General features: G+C 39.5%; 1 protein-coding gene across 1 annotated transcript in view; it reads right to left on the reverse strand.

The window, feature by feature from the left end:
• MGAM2 (maltase-glucoamylase 2 (putative)) overlaps nucleotides 1–21,081 on the reverse strand; it is a 105,436-nt gene that overhangs the window by 81,126 nt on the left and 3,229 nt on the right. The window contains exons 2-7 of the mRNA XM_049894599.1: nucleotides 16,506–16,611; nucleotides 12,737–12,813; nucleotides 3,846–3,969; nucleotides 3,658–3,767; nucleotides 3,192–3,346; nucleotides 1,777–1,948 (exon numbers count right to left, since the gene is read on the reverse strand). Of these exons, the coding sequence (XP_049750556.1) occupies nucleotides 1,777–1,948; nucleotides 3,192–3,346; nucleotides 3,658–3,767; nucleotides 3,846–3,969; nucleotides 12,737–12,813; nucleotides 16,506–16,611 (744 nt within the window). The remainder of the gene's footprint in view (nucleotides 1–1,776; nucleotides 1,949–3,191; nucleotides 3,347–3,657; nucleotides 3,768–3,845; nucleotides 3,970–12,736; nucleotides 12,814–16,505; nucleotides 16,612–21,081) is intronic.

A 21,081-nucleotide genomic window follows, 5' to 3' on the forward strand; every position in this document is an offset into this window, starting at 1 on the left:
AGCCCCATCCCTGCCAGCAACATGGAGCACCCTGAAGTTGTTGCACAGATCCGAGAAGTCTCATCAGCACAATGGAGGTTTCAAGACGTGCTCTACAAAGTAACACTACTCAAAGTGTTGTCCATGGGCTGGCACCTCCCTAGGCTGTGTTATCCATCAGTGACCAAAAAAAAAAAAAAAAACCCACTGCCGTTGAATCTATTCCAACTCATAGCAATCCTATAGGACAGTAGAACTGCCCTACAGGGTTTCCAAGGTTGTAAGTCTTTATGGAAGCAGGCTGCCATATCTTTCTCCAGAACTGTGGCTGGTGGGTTTGAATTGCCAGTTAACAGCAGAGTGCTTTAACTACTGTGCCACCAGTACTCCTCCTCAGCAATAGGAAAAATATGAAAATCTAGAGTAAGAGTTTAGAAACTTTTTTATACTGTCTAAAAGAGTAGATTTGTGTCTGTTCAATTTAAAATTTGATTTTGTGTTTTGTATGTCTTTGGAGTTTTTTATTATTATTATTTCATTCTTCTTATATTTTGTGTTTTATGAAAGTATTGCCTATACTGGATTTAAATGAAACAAGGAAACTAACCCTTCACTACAGGTACGTTGAATATGCATGTGGTTCACCTGGGGATCTTGTTAAAATGCAGATTCGGATTCAGTAGGTGCTGGGCTAGGGCCTGAGACTCTGTATTTCTCACAGGCTCCCAGGTGATGCTAGTACTGCTGCCTCACGAGCACGCTTTAACTAGCAAGGGCCTGGAACAGTATTAAAGTTTCCAAAAGAGGCATTTTTTAGTCCACAAAGTTCTGCCGATAAATAATATAACCTGTGAATACTGTACTCCTTTACAAAATCATCTGTATGAGACCAAATGGTCAACATTTACCCTAAAGAGGATGGGGGGGGGAACAGGGTGGGGGTAGGGAAGCTAGATTAATGGAAAGGGAACAACCAGAAAGGAAATAATGAGAAAATTGACACAATGTGAACATGTGACCAATGTCTCTGAACAGTGTGTATAGAAATTGTTAAATGGGAACCTATGCTGCTGTGTAAACTTTCATCAAAAACACAATAAAGTATTATAAAAAAAAAAAGTTCTACTGAGAATGGCTTCTGTGAAGCTCTCCTCTAGATATTTTCTCATTTATTAAACCAGACATAGTTATTTTGCAGAAGCATTTTCTAACACATATTAAAAAAAACAACCAAACGCATTGCCGTTGAGTCAATTTTGACTCAGAGACCCTATAGGACAGAGTAGACCTGCCCCATAGGGTTTCCACGGAGCAGCTGGTGGATTCAAACTGCCAACTTTTTGGTTAGCAGCCAAGCTCTTAACCACTGTGCCACCAGGGCTCCTAATACATATTAAAAAAAAAAAAAAAGTTGCTGTTAAGTCGATTCAGACTCATAGTGACCCTATAGGACAGAGTAGAACTACTCCATAGAGTTTCCAAGGAGCGCCTGGTGGATTCGAACTGCCAACCTTTTGGTTAGCAGCTGTAGCACTTAACCACTACGCCACCAGGGTTTCCAGGGAATACATATTACCCTGTATAAATAAATCTTTAGATTATATTTCCCTTTAAAAGTGATATATATTATTTAAATTGCTGTTATTTCTAATTGTGTGTTTATGAACTTGCAGAACAAGTATTCCCCAGTACAAACATTTAAATTTGGACAAAATATTATAGAGATCTTTCTCTGTAGGAGACTTCCCAGAAAGGAGGGAAGGTATTCCTGATTGTGCGTGATGAAAGGGACCTCACCTCGGTGGGAGAGGCATCCCGAGTGAAGATGGGCCAGGTCTTCCAGTTCATGTCACGGCGATACTGCTGGTGCACGTGTTCCCCCAGCCCGTACACGTTGGTGCTGGGCAGGTGAAAAGACAGCTGCAGGTACTGTTGGGCAAACTCGAGGGGCCCAATGCCCGTGTCCAACCTGGACAGTGGGGAAGAGGGAGTTACCCAACAAGTCTCTCTGCCAGGACCTGCACTCCCCTTTCTTTCCGCCTATACTTAGAGGTCATACCCTCCAGGTGCTTCCATCAGCTCTAGTGCTACATCGACACCCTGGGAGGCATCTCTAGTTCTTGAATCCTGGAGGAGCATAGTACTGGGGCTCGGTACCAGGAGCTCGAGTTGGATGATTTGGGGGAAGAGTGTAAACATGACCTTACATTTCCTCTACGTCTATTCCTTGGCAGACACTGCTCTGAATGCCTTATAGATATCATCTCATTAGAGGATGCCTCGGAAGACAGGCCTGGTGATCTGCTTCTGAGAGGTCACAGCCTAGAAAATCCTATGGAGCAGTTGCACTCCGCACACATGGGGCCGTCATGAGTCAGAATCTAGCCAACGGCAACCAACAACAACAACAACAGCGACAATAACACCTAGCAACAAACTCTGAAGGGTGTATTTCGATCCCCTTTCTATGGGCAATGTGACTGAGGGGGACCAGGTACCTGGCCTAATGTCATCACACAACTGACTGATGATTTGGTAGAACCAGGATTTGAATATAGGTTTTACTGACATTAATACTTGTTCTCTCCGGTACAGTCTGTGATTTAAGCTCAAGCTATTGTTAGGGATTTGATGGGAAATTGCCCTCCTGGGGCAATTTATAAATTTATAAATGATAATTTGGAGTGATGAACAGGGAAGTTGAGTTCCAGTGTGAATATTAATTCGAAATAATAAAACCTGTTTGATAATATATATGAGCCACAGTACATTTGCGCCACTTAGCAAACTAGCACACTGCGTGTCAGGATTCTTCGCTCTACAATCGCCACAGATTAACAGTATGGTGATTTACAGTAAAAGCTTTGCCATTTTTCTGAGGTTCAAATATTTTCCCATCATACTTATCTCATTGCCCACCCATAGTAATTTAGAATTAGGGAGGTTGGGACTGTGTTTACTCAAAGATAAGGGGCCCTGGTGGCGCAGTGGTTAAGCACTTGGCTGCTAAAGGAAAGGTCGGCGGTTCAAACCCACCAGCTGCTCCTTGCGAAAGATGTGTCAGTAGGCTTCCTAAAGATTACAGCCTTGGAAACCCTATGGGGCAGTTCTACTCTGTCTTATGAGGTCGCTATGAGTCAGAATTGACTTGACCACAATTTTTTGTTTTGTTTTGTTTTGATATATTCAAAGATACATAAAGAAAAGCTCACAAGACTTTTCCATTGCTTGCCCTCATTATTTTGATGCTGAAGGGCTTCTCAGTGACATCCACTTGATAGTTGAAATCAGAGATATTAACAGTCTGAGTCAGAGAATTAATACTTTCATGTTGGACTTCATGTCGTCTGTTATTGAGGTCGGTGATCTGTCGGAAGAAAAACAGAGGGACAATTCCAGATAAAACCACTTCCTTGTAGAACCACAAAAGATGATCACTCTCAAATAGCCCCCAATAAGAATACCTTCTAATTCTTGGCCTTGTGGTTCCACAGAATTCACCCGATCATATGTCTCCCATCAAATAAAAATCAGCCAAGGATGGAGAGGAGATTCCAAGATGAGGAAGAGTCCCCCCCTCTCCACATCCCCACCCAATGTCTGAAGGAGAGTCATCCGAACCCACTGAGGGGCTCTGCTCTCTTCACGGATGTATGCAGTGGGAGCCACCAAGCCAACCTTAAAATGAAAACGATTGGATGTCTGATATTCAGCTGTGAAGAGGGTGTCGCTGACATCATTTCCAAACAGGGTTGGGGATGGCAGCCTTTTCAACTGGGCAGCAAACTCTAAGGAGAGAAAGAGGCGCTTTTAGCTCTCTGGTCATAATGTGCTGTTCCCTGGGCCAAGAGCAGGGCAGAGCTCACCTTCACTTTTGTTCCAGAGAATCGTGCTGACTTCATAGCCCCAGTTCTTGGGAAAGAAGCACCTGGGGACATTGGTGTCCTCCACAGGGTTCCAGCAGCACCGTCGCTGCCAGCTACAGACTTCCTGTAAAAATGGCACCAGGTCAGAATTGTATGAAATGAAGGGAGCAAAGTACACTTGTTTATTCATAACCCATTTTATTTCAAGAAGAATTTAAGATAGTTGTAATAGCATCATTCATGTATTAATTCTTCATTAATTCATACATTTATCCAGCTTTCCAATATGCATTTTTAATCTCCCAGGCAAAGGACTGATTAGGCAGACAAGGAAGGCACAAACTTAGAGTCTGGACAATGAATAAGCAACCATAGCATGGGGAGGTGAGTGGTGAAACAGAGTGTGCTGAGGGCTAAGGGGACACACACCAGGCATTGTGCCCAGCCTGGTATGCTGGGGGTGGGCAGAAGGGTTCCCCAGGCAGGTGATAGGTAAGTACAGTCCTAAAGCACCAAGGAGGTTAGACGCTAGAGTGGCAGGAAAGGGGTATTCCAGGCAAAGATGCAGCAATGCAAAGAACATGTATGACATGCTCAGAAAAGCCATGCGCTCACTGTGGCAAGAGCATTGAGTAATACGGGTGAGGCTGGAGGGACAGGGCACCCAGACCATGAGTGACCTCAATGCCTGGCTGAGGAGGCTACATTTCGTCATGCAGAAGAGCTATGGAACTGGCTAACAAATACAGAAAGGAAAATACATTTTTTTTTTTTAAGTAAGAAAAAGTTTAAGAGAATGAGAAGATGAGCCACAGACTGGTAGAAAATATTTGCAAAACACTTATCTGATAAACAATACCAAATGCTGACAGGGATGTGGAGCAAAAGGCACTCACATTCATTGCTTTTGGGAATGTGAAAGGGCACAGTCACTTTGGGAGACGGTCTGGTGGTCTCTGAGAAAGCTAAAATACCATACAACCCAGCAATCACACTCCTAGGTATTTACACAAATGAATTGAAAACGTGTGCCCGTATAAAAACCTGCACATAAAAGTTGATAGCAGCTTCATTAATAATTGTCAAAAGGTGGAAGAAATCAAAATGTTCTTCAAAAGCTAAATGGATAGAGTCATACATCCACCCAGTGGAGTATCATTCAGTGATAAAAAGAAATGAGCTAACAGGCCACAAAGAAAAACGAAGGAACTTTAAATGCATATTGCTGAGTGAAAGAAGCCAACCTAACAAAGCTACATACTGTATGATTCCCACCACAGGACGTTTTAGAAAAGACAAAACTACAGAGACAGCGACGAGCCCTGGTGGCACAGTAGTGGAGCACTCAGTTGCTAACCCAAAGGTAGGCTATTCAAACCTACCAGCTGCTTTGCAGAAGAAAAATGTGCCAGTCTGCCTCCATATAAATTACAGGCTTGGAAACCTGTGGGGACAATTCTACTCTGTCCTGTAGGGTTGCTGGGAGTCAGAATCAACTCAATGGCAATGGGTTTGGGTTGGGTTGTTTTTTCTTTTATAAAGATAGTGAAAAGATTGGTGGTTGCCAGGGTTCAGGGAGATGAATGGGTCATTTTAAGGGCAATGAAACTATACTGTATGTTACTGTAATAATGAATGCAACATTATACATTTGTCAAAACCCATAAAACTTACAACAGAAAAAGTGAACTATGGACTGCAGTTAATAATATATCAGTATTGGTTCATCAATTCTAACAAACGTACCACACCAATGCAAGATATTAATAAGGGAAACTGGGCAGGAAGAAGAGATATATGGGAACTCTGTACTTTGTGTGCAATTTTTCTACAAATCTAAAACTTTTCTGAATAATAAAGTCTGTTAATTAAAAAACTAAAAAATTTTTAAGTAAGAAAAAGTAAAGCAAAGGTAAATAGAAAAAATTAAGATAAACATAAGAGAGAGGGTGAAGTAAATATAAGTGAATACAAGGAGCCCTGGTGGTGCAGTGGTTAAGAGCTCAGCTGCTAACCAAAAGGTCGGCAGTTCAAATCCACCAGCTGCTCCTTGGAAACCCTGTGGGGCACTTCTATTCTGCCCTATGGGGTCTCTCTGAGTCAAAATTGGCTCAATGCCAGTGGTCTGCTTTGGGTTTATATGGTAAAGATAAACGACACATGGCTTCTCAGAGTGGTTTGATTTATGGATGATTTCATTATTATTTGGTAAGGTGTATATTCTAAAGATCCCACAGTAATCATGGCTTGACTTGTATAAAAATTGTTTAGTTAAGATAAATGAAGTAGGGGGTAGATTGAATCGGTACGTTGGTATGAGCATAAGTATCCACTGCACTTCCAACTAAATTTACATGAAGCGACGTTTCTGTCACTAAGAAGAAGATTACAAATCCATTAAAAAGCAGCAAAAAGAATGCAAGATGGCAGACCAGGTATGTTAAATTCCTAAAGCATAGCAAAGAGACTTTATGTAGCGGAAAATATATTCATAGCCTAAAACACAAGAGGAAAATAAGAATAGCTTCAAGCCCAGAGCTGGTGTGTAGAAGAAGAAGAAAACAGCCGGGAGCATAGTTCTGGGTGATTAATGGAGAACTTCTACTATGAGCATTCATCCGGCCAGCCCCAAGCTCCTCTCGGTTATTGCTAAGCTCTTGCTAATTGGCAGGCATACCGAGAGGTGCTGAGAGTCAAGAAGCAGAGCAATGCCCCAGCTAATGACAATCAGGGGTTCAGAGGACTCCCCTCCCCAAAGACAAATACCAATATTGCCTCCCATAGTCCTTTCCTTCCCTCTTAAATACCCAGTGTAGCCAAGGTAAGCAGATCAGGGTGTCATTGTACTTAAATCCAAGATGGCAGTCAAGAACCAATGAATACTGGTGAGAAACCCACACTATGACAGAAAGGCACCCAACTTAACAAACAGAAGAAATAAATTGGTGGAAACAGTTAACAGAAAAAACATAACAAGGCTTCAAGAAAAATATAAGTGTTATTTTAAGAGAGAGATGCAAAGCCACTGCTTCCATTAAAAAAAGCAACAAGAAATTTTGAAAGTTAAGATTTTGAACAATGAGATTTAAAATTCCTTGTTATCTAGAATGAATAAGAAAATGAAAACATTGAAAGAGAGAAGTAGCAAGACAAAAATGTTTTAATATCCCAGAACATCACCCAAAAAGATAAACGCAAAGTTTGGGAGAAAGGGTGAATGAAGTAACCATTGCCCTTGGGCTGCAACGCCCAACTATGAATCCAAAAGGAAGGAAAGCAATGTTATATATCATGAAGGAAGTACACAACTAAAGAAACTAGAAAAGAACTAAAAAAAACCCACAAAAACACATAAAAAGTTAGTAAAAATAATAGTAGTCATTAATGAAATAGAAAAGAAGCAAATACCTACATCTATCAATACAAAATATTTATAGAGTACCTATTATTGTTTGGGGCACTCATCTATGTTCCGGTGATGGAGTGCTCAAAAGAAGACAAAGTCCTAGCTGGCTGTGAGTTTATAGGTGAGACAGACACCACTAATAACTGAATAGAGCTGGTTTCTACCGCTGATTTAAAAAAATATTTTTATTACAAACTAAATTTAAGTGCACAAATACACGCACATAAATATGTTTGGGGACTCCCTATTATATTCTAACCAGGTATGTATCGGTTCCTGTTGTAATTTCACACTGATAACTACTATTGTGTGCGAACAGGTTTTGATATTAGCTTGGCAGATCAATAAATTTAAAAGACACTCTTTGAAAAGATCAAGGACATAGAAATACCATATCAAGTGCTGTTCTGAGAAAAAGGGAAACAAGGTTAGAAACAAAAAGAGACACATAGGATTGCTTTCCATATGTGTAGAAAAGTGACAGCATTATTCGCACAGACATTTGCAATGAGCGTGAAATTCTAAGTTAAATGCATCTTTACTTAGTAAAAAATTAAGTTATCGAAATTGGCTAAGAGCAGATGAAAAACCTGAAATGATCAGCAGCCATCAGAGAATTTTCAGATGTAGTCAAAGAACTTTCCCTTAAAAAATACCTTGTTCATATGGTTTAGTGAAAGAGTTCTACTTTATCTTTAGTAAATAGAACATTCTCATGGTTTATAGAGCTTTTCAGAACGTGCATAAAGGTTGAAAACTTCCGTTTATTTTATGAAGCTACAGCGATCACAGTACCAACTCCTAGTACAGTCTAAATAAACAAGCAAACAAATATGTATAGGCCAATTTTATTTAAAAAAACATAGATGGACAAAATTTAATATTAGCAATGTGAATTCACTCATGTATTAGAGGAATTAAGGCATAATATCCAGGTAGGGCTCATCAAGTGAATGCTAAGATGGTCAAAAATTTAAAAATCTTTCAGCGTAATTCATATCAACAAAAGAAAATCATATGATCATTGTAACAGAAGCAAAATATTAAAAAGATAAATAAAATAGTGTGGTAAATTCAAATACTAAATTATTTTTTAAAAAGTTGCAAAACAATATACACAGTAAATCAAATCTGTGTTAAAACAAACAAGCAATACATATATATGTATAAACAAGCATATGCATATATACATATATATGCAAAAGCATAGAAAGATCTAGAAAAGGACACACACACTAAGCTGTCAGTCTGATTCTAGGGAGGGAATTTGGAGGTAGAGAGGAGTCCTTGTGAATAAAGACCCCCATTTTACTTTGTACATAACTATTGTCTTAGTTACCTAGTACTGCTATAACAGAAATATCACAAGCGGATGGCTTTAACAAACAGAAGTTTATTCTCTCATAGTCTAGGAGGCTAGATGTCCAAATTTAGGGCACCAGCTCCAGGGAAAGGCTTTCTTTCTCTGTCAGCTCTGGAGGAAGGAGTTTGTTATCAATCTTCCCCTAGACTAGGAGTGTCTCAGTGCAGGGACCCCATGTCCAAAGGACACACTCTGCTCCTGGCACTACTTTTTTGGTGGTATGAGGTATCTACCCACCGCCCTTCCCCGCTTGCTTCTTTCTTTTATATCTCAAAAGAGATTGACAGAAGACACAACCTAACCTTGTAGATTGAATCTTGCCTCATTTACATAACTGCATCTAATCATACCTCATTAACATTAAAGAGCTAGGATTTACAACGCATAGGAAAATCACATCAGATGACAAAATAGGGGACAATCATGCAGTCGGAAGTATGGCCCAGCCAAGGTGACAGATATTTTGGGAAGACACAATTAGATTCATGACAACTATAATGTCTGAATCTTTTTTAATAAAGAAATGTATTTAGTACAGATTGTGTAGTAAAATACAGAATATTTCAAATATTTCACAACACTACTCATTTGAAAAAGGCATAACCCATTAAACCCATTGCCATCAAGTTGATTCTTACTCATAGCGACCCTGTAGGACAGAGTAGAACTGCCCCATCAGATTCCCAAGGAGCACCTGGCAGATTTGAACTGCCGACCTTTTGATTAGCAGCCATAACTCTTAACCGCTATACCACCAGGGTTTCCTGAAAAGGGCATAGTGCTACAAAATACGTTGGATGCTAACATCTGATGTAATTACTCTAAAAAGTCACAATATGAATATAACTGAAATCAATGGTCCATGCCTGTTATAAACAAAGCAATCATATTGTAAATATAAGATCTCTAGATCTCACTGGTAATCCCATCTCATTCTCTCCAGCTAGCAAGAAGAGTTTGGATTATGGGTAATCTCTGGATATCTGGTTTTCCTAAGTCTGAGATAGACATTAACTACCTCTGATACCCGCGAAACTGAGATCTCTAAAGTCCAAAAGTTCAGTTTCGTTGCCATAAATTGTTCCAAAGTTTACAGACCTCTATAAAAAGGAATAAGGCAAGAAACTCAGTACATCTAGGTGTTCTCATTGTTAGGCGCCATCAAGTCAGTTCCAACTCAGCAACCCTATGTACAACAGAACGAAACACTGCCCAGTCCTGTGCCATCCTCACAATGGCTGCTATGTTTGAGCCCATTGTTGCAGTCACTGTGTCAATCCATCTCATTGAGGGTCTTCCTCTTTTTTCGCTGACGCTCTACTTTACCATGCATGATGTCCTTCTCCAGAGACTAGTCCCTCCTGATAATGTGTCTAAAGTACATAAGACGTCTCACAATCCTCACTTCTAAGGAGGCTTCTGGCTGTACTTCTTCCAAGACAGATTGTTCTTTCTTATGATAGTCCACGGTATATTGAATATTCTTCGCCAATGCCACAATTCAAAGGCACAGATTCTTCTTTGGTCTTCATTATTCATTGTCTACTTTCTCATAACATGAGGCTCCTGAAAATACCATGGCTTGGGTCAGGCGTACCTTAGTCCTCAATGTGACACCTCTGTTTTTCAACGCTTCAGAGAGGTCTTCTGCAGCAGCTTTGCCTGATGCAGATGCATCTTTTGACTTCTTGGCTGCTGCTTCCATGGGTGTTGATTGTGGATCCAAGTAAAATGAAATCCTCGACAACTTCAGTATCTCTCCACTTATCATAATGTTGCTTACTGGCCTGGTTGTGAGAATTTTTGTTTTCTTCATGTTGAGGTGGAATCCATACTGAAGGCTGTAGTCTTTGATCTTCATCAGTTTAAGTGCTTCAAGTCCCCTTTGCCTTCAGCAAGCAAGGTTGTGTCATCTGCACAGGCCAGGTTGTTAACGAGTCTTCTTCCAATCCTGATGCTGTGTTCTTCTTCATAAAGTCCAGCTTCTCAGATTATTTGCTCGACATACAGACTGACTACGTATGGTGAAAGGATAGAACCCTGACACACACCTGTCCTGATTTTAAACCACTTAGTATCTCCTTGTTCTGCTGGAAAGACTGCCTCTTGGTCTAAGTATAGGTTCTGCATAAGCACAATTAAGTGTTCCGGTAAACAATAGTTTTGTGTGCTCTCTGGCTTAATGCCCCTATTTCAGTTTTAAGCCATTCCCAGTGTCCCAGACAACAAAAGTGAAACTTTGGAGGCACTTACCCTTCCAGCTCCTTCAAGCCCACATCTCTTCCTTTTGAATCTGTATTGCTCTCCTTCTTTGCCAATTAGCTTGTCACCACAACAACCCATAACACATAAACTCATACCTTGGCTGTAACAGTAGACTCACAAGTCCCCATCTCCATTCTTTCCTTAAAACCAAACTTTTCTAGACAGTATTCTCCAGTTATCTTCCAAATAGGTATTCATGTCACTTTCCACTCAGAAATTAGTGACTAATAGAATTATGAGTTAAAAATTGACTTGAAAGTATGTAGTCCGATTCCCATTTCACACAGGATTTCTCCAATAGAATCTCTGACAAATGCTTAAATTCTGTAAACAATGAGTAACCACCTTCCTCAGAAAGCAAGAAATGTTACAGCTAATATTTCACGTCAAAGTTATCATTTATGTTCAGTTAAAATCACTCTCTAGAAATTTTCACCCCTTAAGCCTATCACAGTTACACATTGCCTTTTAGATCAAATATTTCAAACTGATATTGAAAAATTAGAAAGAAAAGGACCTTTTAAATCAGTGTTACAAGGCAAGGGTGAAAAAAGAACACATACTGGAAAAAACCTTCAATTGTCATTATTTCTGAGTATCGCTATTGTGCTAGAAAAATCTAAAATAATTTACAGGCAATGTAGGAAAAAGAATAAGCAAATTCAAGAAGACTGCTGATTATAAGGCCAACATCCAAAAATCTATTTTAAATCTATATACCAGCAACAAATAAACAGAAAATTAATGCTTTAAAGTAACACCATCTAAGTAGCACCAGAATATCAAAAGGTTAGGAATAAATCTAGTAAAAAATCTGCAGTACCACTACACCAAAAATTTCAAAAATAAAAATCTCAATAAATGGAGAGATATAACATGTTTATGGAGTGGGAGATCCAATCTTATAAAGATGCCAATTCTCCCAAAATTAATCTATAAATTTCCAGTAGGTTTTGTGAGGAAGCTGACAGGCAGATTCTAAAATTTATCCAGAAATCTCCAGGGCCAAGCATAGACTAGTCGATCTAGAAAAAAGTATGAATGATTTGGAAGACTTCTATGACCACAAACAAAGACCCATTATAAAGCTATTGTAACTAAGGCCGTGTGATATTGAAAAAAGAAGAGACAGCTGACAACGGTATAAAATAGAGATTCCAGAAACATTTTCACACATACAATGACATCTGATTTGCAGCAAAGGTACAGAGGGAAGAAGAGATCTACTGGAAATTCATGGGGAAAAGAAATTTCTAGACTCCCACATCATACCATACACACAAGCCAACTCTGGATTCATTAAAGATGCAAAAGTTGTGGGAAAACACAATAAAATAGGGAATTCAAAACCTTACCTAAGCATAGTTTGCAATTCCTACATATCTCAAACTACTATACTAACTATATACTAGTAGAAAAATAAGTTTTTAGTGTTTTTTTAATTAGTAGTAATAATAAAGGACACCTGAAATCCTATTTGAAAAAACTCTAGATCCATTTGTCATTAACCTCATTGCCACTGAGTCCATTCCAACTCACAGTGGCCCTATAGTACAGAGTAGAACTGCCCCATAAGGTTTCCAAGGAGCTGCCAGTGGATTTGAACTGCTGACCTTTTGGTTAGCAGCAGTAGCTCTTAACCACTGTACCACCAGGGTGTCCCACTTGTCATTAAAAATCATTACTTACTTCAAAAAGCATCAGTGTAGATCAAGCATTCAAACAGGATGAAATGAAGCCATAACAACAGTAAAAAAAAAAACCCGAAACCACCACCACCACCCTCCCCCCACCTCACAGACTTATCGCCTTTAAATAAAGCCTACAGGCCACTGGCAGGAAGCCCATTTCTCTGACCTGGGTCACCACCTGGCCAGGAGCACAGTCTATCCTTTCTGATTCAGGGATTGCCGGGCAGTCTGGAACAAATGAATCTGCATAGGAATTAGAAGACAAAGATAAAAATGTGTGGTGTAATCGTAATTCCTGGAAGCAAGCTGGCACCGTTACAAACAGACTTTAAGCCTAGTCTCCAGGCAAAAGGATACCAGAAGTTAATAAGCCACTAGAGGCTGGTCTCTGCAGTTGCGCGCACTGTTTAACACTTCTCTAAGTGTTAAACACATTTGCTTTCCAGTCTTTTTGTTTATTTTTTATTGAAATACATTTAATATAACATAAAATCCATCCTATTTTAAGTTGTGGTAAAAGTATATATAACACAACATTTGCCCGTTCAATTTTTTGTTTCATGGGCAATTCCTTTAAAGTATACAATTCAATGTTTCATTAGGACATTCATAAATTGTGCAAACATCATCATTATCTAATCCCAGAATACCTTTATCAACCCAAAAAGAAACTCCATACCCATTAGTGGTCAGTCCCCATCCTCGTCCCAGCCAGTTCCTGAAAACCACTGTCTACTTGCTATCCTTATGGGTTTGCCTCTTCCAGACATTTCGTATAAATAGAATCAAACAATATGTGGCCTTTTGTAACTGGCTTCTTTCATTTAGCATGATGTTTTAATCCGTGTTGTAGCCCGTATGAGGACTTCATTCCTCTTTAAGGTTGAATAATATTCCATTGCATGTATGTACCATATTTTGCTTGTTCGTTCATTGACGGACTTCTGGGCTCCCTCTACTTTTTGGCCACGGTGAATCATGCTCCTGTGCCTTTTTATGCAAACGTTTTGTATGAATATATGTTTTCAGTCCTCACCTAGGAAAGGTAGAGCTGAGTCATATGGTGAATCCTATTTTTAACCTTTTGAAGAACTGCCAAGTTTCTTTCAAAGTGGTTGCACCATTTTACATTCTCACCAGCACTGTATGAGGGTTAGTTTCTCTACATCTTTGACAATATTGACTATTGTCTGTCTTTTTAATCATAGTCATCCTAGTGGGTGTGAGGAAACCCTGGTGGTGTAGTGGTTAAGTGCTACAGCTGCTAACCAAAAGGTCGGCAGTTCAAATCTGCCAGGCGCTCCTTGGAAACTCTATTGGGCAGTTCTATTCTGTCCTATAGGGTCGCTCTGAGTCGGAATTGACTTGACAGCAGTGGGTTTGGTTTTTTGGTTTTTTAGTAGGTGTGAAGTGGCATCTCATGGTTGTTTTTCAATGAGCAGTGATGTTGATTATTTATTCATGAGCTTATTGACTATTTGTATATCTCTGGAGTATATCTATTCTAGTCCTGTGCCCATTTTTTAATTGGGTTATTTGTCTTTTTACGGTTGAGTTGTAAGATTTCTTTATATATTCTTGCTACTAAAAACAAAACAAATCCTGTTGCTGTTGAGTCAATTCTGACTCATAGCTACTTTACAGGACAGAGTAGAACCACCCCGTAAGGTTTCCAAGGATCAGCTGGTGGATTTGAACTGCTGACCTTTTGGCTAGCAGTCAAACTCTTAACTACTGAGCCAGCAGGGCTCCATTATACCTACTTGTTTTTCTTGTTGTTAGGTGCCATCAAGTCTATTCCAACTCATAGCTACCCAATACGACAGAGTAGAACTGTGCCATATGGTTTCCAAGGAACGGCTAGTGAATCTGAATTGCCGACCTTTGAGTTAGCAGCTGAGCTCCTACCCACTGCACCACCAGGGCTCCATTCTGTCTACTAACCAAAAACCAAACCCACTGCCACCGAGTCGATTCCAACTCATAGCAATCCTGTATTCTGGCTACTAAACCCACTGCCACTGAGTCGATTCCGACTCATAGCAACCCTATATCCTGGCTACTAGCCCTTATCAAAGGGATGATTTTTAAATATATTTTCCTAATCTGTGCTTTATTTCTTCCTTTGAGACACAAAAGTTTTCATTTTTCTTTGATTGCTTGTACTTTTGGTGTCATTTCTAAGAAACCATTACCTAACCGCACAGATTCACACCTATGTTTTCTTCTAAGAGTTTTATAGTTTAAAGCTTTATATTTAGGGCTTTGATCCATTTTGAATTAATTACTATATATGTTGCCAGGTAGGGATCCAAGTTCATTCTTCTGTATGTGGATATCCAGATGTCTTACATTTGTTTTTTCTTGTGTTTCAGTCACTCCCAAAAACCTGTGAGGTAGGCTGGGTAGATATTATTGACCCCACATGAAGTCTAGACATTTACTAAACTTTGGTTATTCTTATTTTAGCTTTTATCACCTTTTTAGCCCCCCTCCCCCATATAAGAACATCAGAAGTAGGATCTGGTTCAGTGAGACCCAGAAACTATCTAAAACCCAGGATTCCAACGGAGGTTGAGGCAACTGTGGGCATAATATGTTCCCCTCCAAGCCTTCATTCCCATTTTAAAAAGACCTCAAACATCGCTACTATATTCAGGTTCTACAGTTGTGTGTGTGTGTGTGTGTGTGTGTGTGTGATATAAATTTGTTGTTTTAAAACTTCAACCCATGGAAACATGTCTTCAAAAAACATGTCCGAGAGCAGAGAAAAATCCAACATGTAAAATAGTTAAAAGTGGAACTACTCTGTATAAGTCAGAATCTTGTTTAGAATAAACACAGGCAAGAGGATCTAGTTCTATGTTAAATAACAGGAACTCCTTTTTCATATATAACCAAACCAAACCTGCTGTTGTTGAGCTGATTTTGACTCATAGTGACTCCATAGGACAGAGTAGAACTGCCCATAGAATTTCCAAGAAGCAGCTTGTGGATTCAAACTGCTGACCTTTAGGTTAGCAGTCGACCTCTTAACCACTATACCCCATATATACTTCTTTATATATACTGGGTATAAATATCATGTATTCATTACTCCCAAAAAGCTCTGTAGAGCAAAAGTAGAATAGGCCCAAGAATGGTTTGGATCAATGGTTTTCAAATCATCTTTCAATGTCATAATTGTTCATAGCAGGTGCCTTAATGTTTACCCCGGAGGGTGGCGAAGAGAAAACTGAATAGGTAGGGTGCTGCTAACAGTATACTTTCTTTTCACCCAATGTTTAATTTAGATCTATAAAGCAGGCTTTATCAAGTAGAACTAACCCCAGATTCAGTTTTAATTAAAAACAGATTTTTGTCTTGCACGTGGTGTTTTATTAGAGTACAACGTGTGCATGTAGGAGAGAGCATAGTGTTTGGTGTTTCTGTGAGAGCAACCCAGCAGTTTCAAAGCATCTGTGAAGGAATCGTGGCTATTTCAGCCAGAATATGGGCATCTCTATTCCGGAGGCTAAATGTAACTGACATATTTCGGCCAAATTAATCAGCCCTCAACTTCCCTGAAATCTAATTTCTTCTCCCAGAAAGTAGTGGGATTGGACACTGTTGCCTTTATGTTCTTTCTCCTTGAAGGCTCTACTACTTCTTGACTCGAGGTTAAAGGACAAACATCTGGTGAGCTTAACTCTGCATCGTGTTAGAATTGTACCAGATTAGACTTGAGAGACCTTTAATACCACTACCATTCAATGTTTTGTTGTAGAGAAAGAAAACTTATGTTTTAGAGATTGACTTAAATTAGTTGTGGATGTGGGTTTTGAGAAATGCAGTATTGTAGTGTGCTGAAGAGTGAAGTAAAATGATCCCTCAGCATCCAAAGGGGACTTCCATCACCAACCCTTCCATCCTGCAGCCATAGGCACTTTCCTTACCTTGATCTTCCTCCAACACAAGAATGAGTAAAAATACAGCTATGAGCAATACAATTACGATGAAGACGATCAGCAGGACTTCCAACGTGCTGAACTTCCTGGCCATCTAGATGGACACAGATAACTAGATTAAAGCAAACCACAAAGCCCCATCAGCCCAAGAGAATCCCTGCATACGGAGATTAAAATGTGAGTTTATCTGCAAGACAGCCTTGTTTGTCAGCCTTTTTTGTCACCTGATCCAGAGAACATTTATTTTCACTCATCACAGTGCCTCCAAAGAACTCTATCTGTGTGTACAACGCCTCTAGGGCTCTTGCCTTTGGAGTATTGTCCAAGGAAAACTGCATCAGACATAAAGAACTGGGGGGAGGGGAGAGTGGAACAGAGTAAAAGAGAAAGGAAGATGAGGGCTTGAGATGGCTCACAAAGTCCTTTTAGATGTCTGTTCTCACTTTGATTCCACAACCACCCTGTGCAGAGGGGGAGAAGGTGACATTCTAGGAGAAAAAATGTGGAGAAACCTGAATCCAGGTCTTCTTACTCCAATTCCATGGCATAATGCTGAGGTGTTTAACTGTTTGAAGGTCACTCGTCTTTTTAAGAATCTGGTAGTAGAAATGAGCCTGGTCCCTGGCATAATGCTTGCTTGTATGTTCTGAAGAATGGAGTTTTTAATTCTTGTGGAATCTAGATTTCTGAGTTCCATGGAGATTGATCCCTGGTAGCCCAGTGGTTAAAAGCTTGGCTGCTAACCAGAAGGTCAGTAGTTCAAATTCACCAGTCACTCCTTGGAAACCGTATGGGGCAAACTCTGTCCTATAGGGTCCCTGTGAGTCAGAATCAGCTAGACTTTGGCAACAGGTTTGGTCTGGTTTTTTGTTATATATAAAAAAGTAGTTCCTCTTATTTAACATAAAACAAACAGCCAACATCATTCTCAGTGGAGAGGCCAAAAACATTCCCCCTGAGAACAGAAACAAGACAAGGATGTCCTTTATTACCACTCCTATTTAACATTATGCTGGAAGTCCTAACTAGACTAATAAGGCAACAAAAAGAAATATAGGGCATCCATACCGGTAAGGAAGAAGTAAAACTATCCCTATTTGCAGATGATAAGATACTATACATAAAGAACACAAAAGACTCTACAAGAAAACTACTGAAACTAATGGAAAGATTCAGTAGAGTAGCAGGATACAAGATAAACAACAACAAAAAAAATCAGTTGGATAGCTATACACCAATAAAGAGAACTACAAAAAGGAAACCAGGAAAAAAATGCCATTTATAACTGCCCCTAAAAAAAAAAAAAAAAAACTTAGGAATAAATCTAACCAGGAATGTGAAGATTTATACAAAGAAAACTACAAAACTGCAAGAAACCTACATAAATGGAAGAACATATCATGCTCATGGATAGGTAGACTCAACATTGTGAAAATGTCAATTCTACTCAAAGCAATCTACAAATACAATGCGACCCCAATCCAAATACCAACAGCATTCTTTAGGGAGATGGAAACACTAATCATTGATTTTATATGGAAAGGAACAAGGCCCCAGATGAGTAAAGTGCTATTGAAGAAGAAGAGTAAGGTAGGAGGCCTCTCACCATCTGACCTCAAAACCTACTACACAGCTATGGTAGTCAAAACAGCCTGGTACTGGTACAATGACAGATACATTCACCAGTGGAACAGAGTCGAGAACCCAGATGTAAATCCATCCACCTACGGTCACCTGATCTTCGACAAAGACCCAAATTCCATTAAATGTGGAAAAGACAATCGTTTTAACAAATGGCATTGGGAAAACTGGATGTCCATCTGTAAAAAAGTCAAAGAGGATCCATATCTTACATCATACACAGAAACTAATTCTAAATGGATCAAAAACCTAAATATAAAACCAAAACTATGAAGACCATAGAAGAAAAAATAGGGTTAATGCTAGAGGTCCTAATACATGGCATTAATAGGATATAAACCATAACTAATAATACACAAACACCGGAAGATAAGCTAAATAGCTGTGATCTTCTAAACACTTATGCTTATCAAAATACTTCACCAAAAGAGTAAAAAGAGAACCTGCAGACTGGGAAAAAAGTTTTGGCTATGACATATCTGACAAAGATCTAAACTCTAAAATCTTTAGGAAAATCCAACACCTCTACAACAAAAATACAAATCCAATTAAAAAATGGACAAAGGATATAAACAGACACTGCACCAAAGAAGGCATTCAGGTTTCTAGAAGACACATAAGGAAATGCTAGCAGTCACTGGCCATTACAGATATGCAAATCCAAACCACAATGAGATACCATCTTACCCAAACATCACTGGCACAAATCAAAAACTAACAAATGTTGGCCAGGCTGCAGGGAGATTGGAACTCTTATGCAATGCTGATGGGAATGCAAAATGGTACAACCATTTTGGAAAACAATCTGACACTTCCTTTAAAAACTAGAAATAAAAATATCTATACAATTCAGCAATCCCATTCCTAGGAGTATATCCTAGAGGAATAAGAGCCGTCACACAATAGACATATGCACACCCATGTTCATTGCGGCATTATTCACAATAGTAAAAAGATGGAAACAATCTAAGTGCCCATCAACAGATGAATGGGTAAACAAACTGTGGTACATATACACAATGGAATATTAGGCAACGATAAAGAACAATGAAGGACCTACGAAACATCTTACAACATGGATGAATCTGGAGGGCATTACACTTGGTGACAAAAGTCAACTACAAAAGGACAAATGCTGTACGAGATCACTACTACAAAAACTCAAGAAAATGTTTACCGACAGAAAGAAACAATCTTTGATGGTTACAAGGGAGGGGAGGGGTAAAGAGAGAGGAGAAGGGTGAGGAGAGAAAAACATTAGCTAGAGAATAGATAAGTGGTAACTTTGGTGAAGGGTTAGCCAGTACACGATACTGGGGTAGTCAGCACAACCTGAGCAGGGGAAAGTCACAGAAGCTTCACAGACACATCCAAGTGCCCTGAGGGGACCAAGCTACTGGGCTGAGGGCTGGGGAGCACGATCTTGAAGAACATGGCAAAGCATAATCTATAAAGAAAATGTTCTACATCTGACTGTGGTGAGTAGTGTCTTTGGTCTTAAAACCTGTGAGCGGCCATCTAAGATACTCCCCTGGTCTCACCCTGTCTGGAGCAAGGAGGAATGAAAAAAAACAAAGACACAAGGGAAAGATTAGTGCAAAGGACTAATGGACCACAACCACCACAGCCTCCGCCAGACTGAGTCTAGCACAACTAAATGGTGCCTGGCTACCACCACCGACTTCTCTGACAGAGATCACAATAGAGGGTCCCAGACCAAGAGCTGGAGAAAAATGTAAGACAAAATTCAAACTCACGAAAAAGACCAGACTTACTGGTTTAACAGGGCCTGGAGAAACCCTGAGCGTATGGCCCCTGGTCACCATTTTAACTCAGTACTGAAGTCACTCCTGAGGTCCACCTTTCAGCCAAAGAGTAGACAGGCTCATAAAACAAATAATAATTTTTTTCTTACATAGCTCAACAATGTATACAAGACTTAATGGGAACACCAGCTCAGTGGCAAGAACGAGAAGGCAAGAGGGGACAGGAAAGCTGGACGAACGGAAATGGGGAACCCAAGGTCAAGAAAGGGAGAGTATTGAATTGTTGTGGCATTGGCAACCAATGTCACAAAATAATACGTGTATTGTTTAATGAGAAACTAATTTGCTCTGTAAATCTTCATCTAAAGCACAATTTTAAAAAATTCTCCTTGGATCTTCCTTTATCTTCCATGTCTAGGTGAATTCTTACCTCCTTCCCTCTGCTCTCAATGGAAGAGTTTTCCCTCCTGTTGTCCAAGTCTAACCCCTGCATCTATTCTCTAGATTTTATAGGCTTTGAGTTTCTCAAAACTCTTGTTCCACCCATTATCCCTCCTCTTTTTTGGATTAACATCCTCTTTCTCTCTCTTAATTCACTCTTTCCCCTCATAAATATCTCCCAAGTTGCTGTAACTCCGTTAATGATACTGTCTTCCTCTCCAGGTACCGTTACAACTTTCCTTTTCCTTTCATAACTAACCTTTTAAAGGAGAAATCCATACTGCATTAACTTCCTCATATAAGATTGGCATGACTTTGTTTCTTGCATACCACTGAAACTGCTCTTGCCAAGGACACTGAGGACTTAACTGCTGAATACAATGAGCCCTGTCTTAATCATTTAGCTTTATCAACCACTCCCTTCTCTTGAAACTCTTTTGGATTCCTGGATGTCACTCAAGCTTGGCTTTCCACCTACTTTTCTGGCTCCTTTTCAATTTTCCTTGTAGTCCCCTATTTCATTAAGTGTTGGTATTCCTCATGTTTTCATCATATTTTAGATCTTCTTCTTAAACTATCCACTCTTCTGGCTGTTCCGCCTGTAATTAATCGCTTGAAAATCAAAATTTCTTTTAAGAATCTAGGAATCTTTGGATTTTTTTTTAATTGTGATAAAATATATATAACATAAAATTTGCCATTTTAATCATTTGCAA

Source organism: Elephas maximus, chromosome 8 (genome assembly GCF_024166365.1).
Source record: "Elephas maximus indicus isolate mEleMax1 chromosome 8, mEleMax1 primary haplotype, whole genome shotgun sequence".
In the NCBI taxonomy this organism is placed as follows: Eukaryota; Metazoa; Chordata; class Mammalia; order Proboscidea; family Elephantidae; genus Elephas; species Elephas maximus.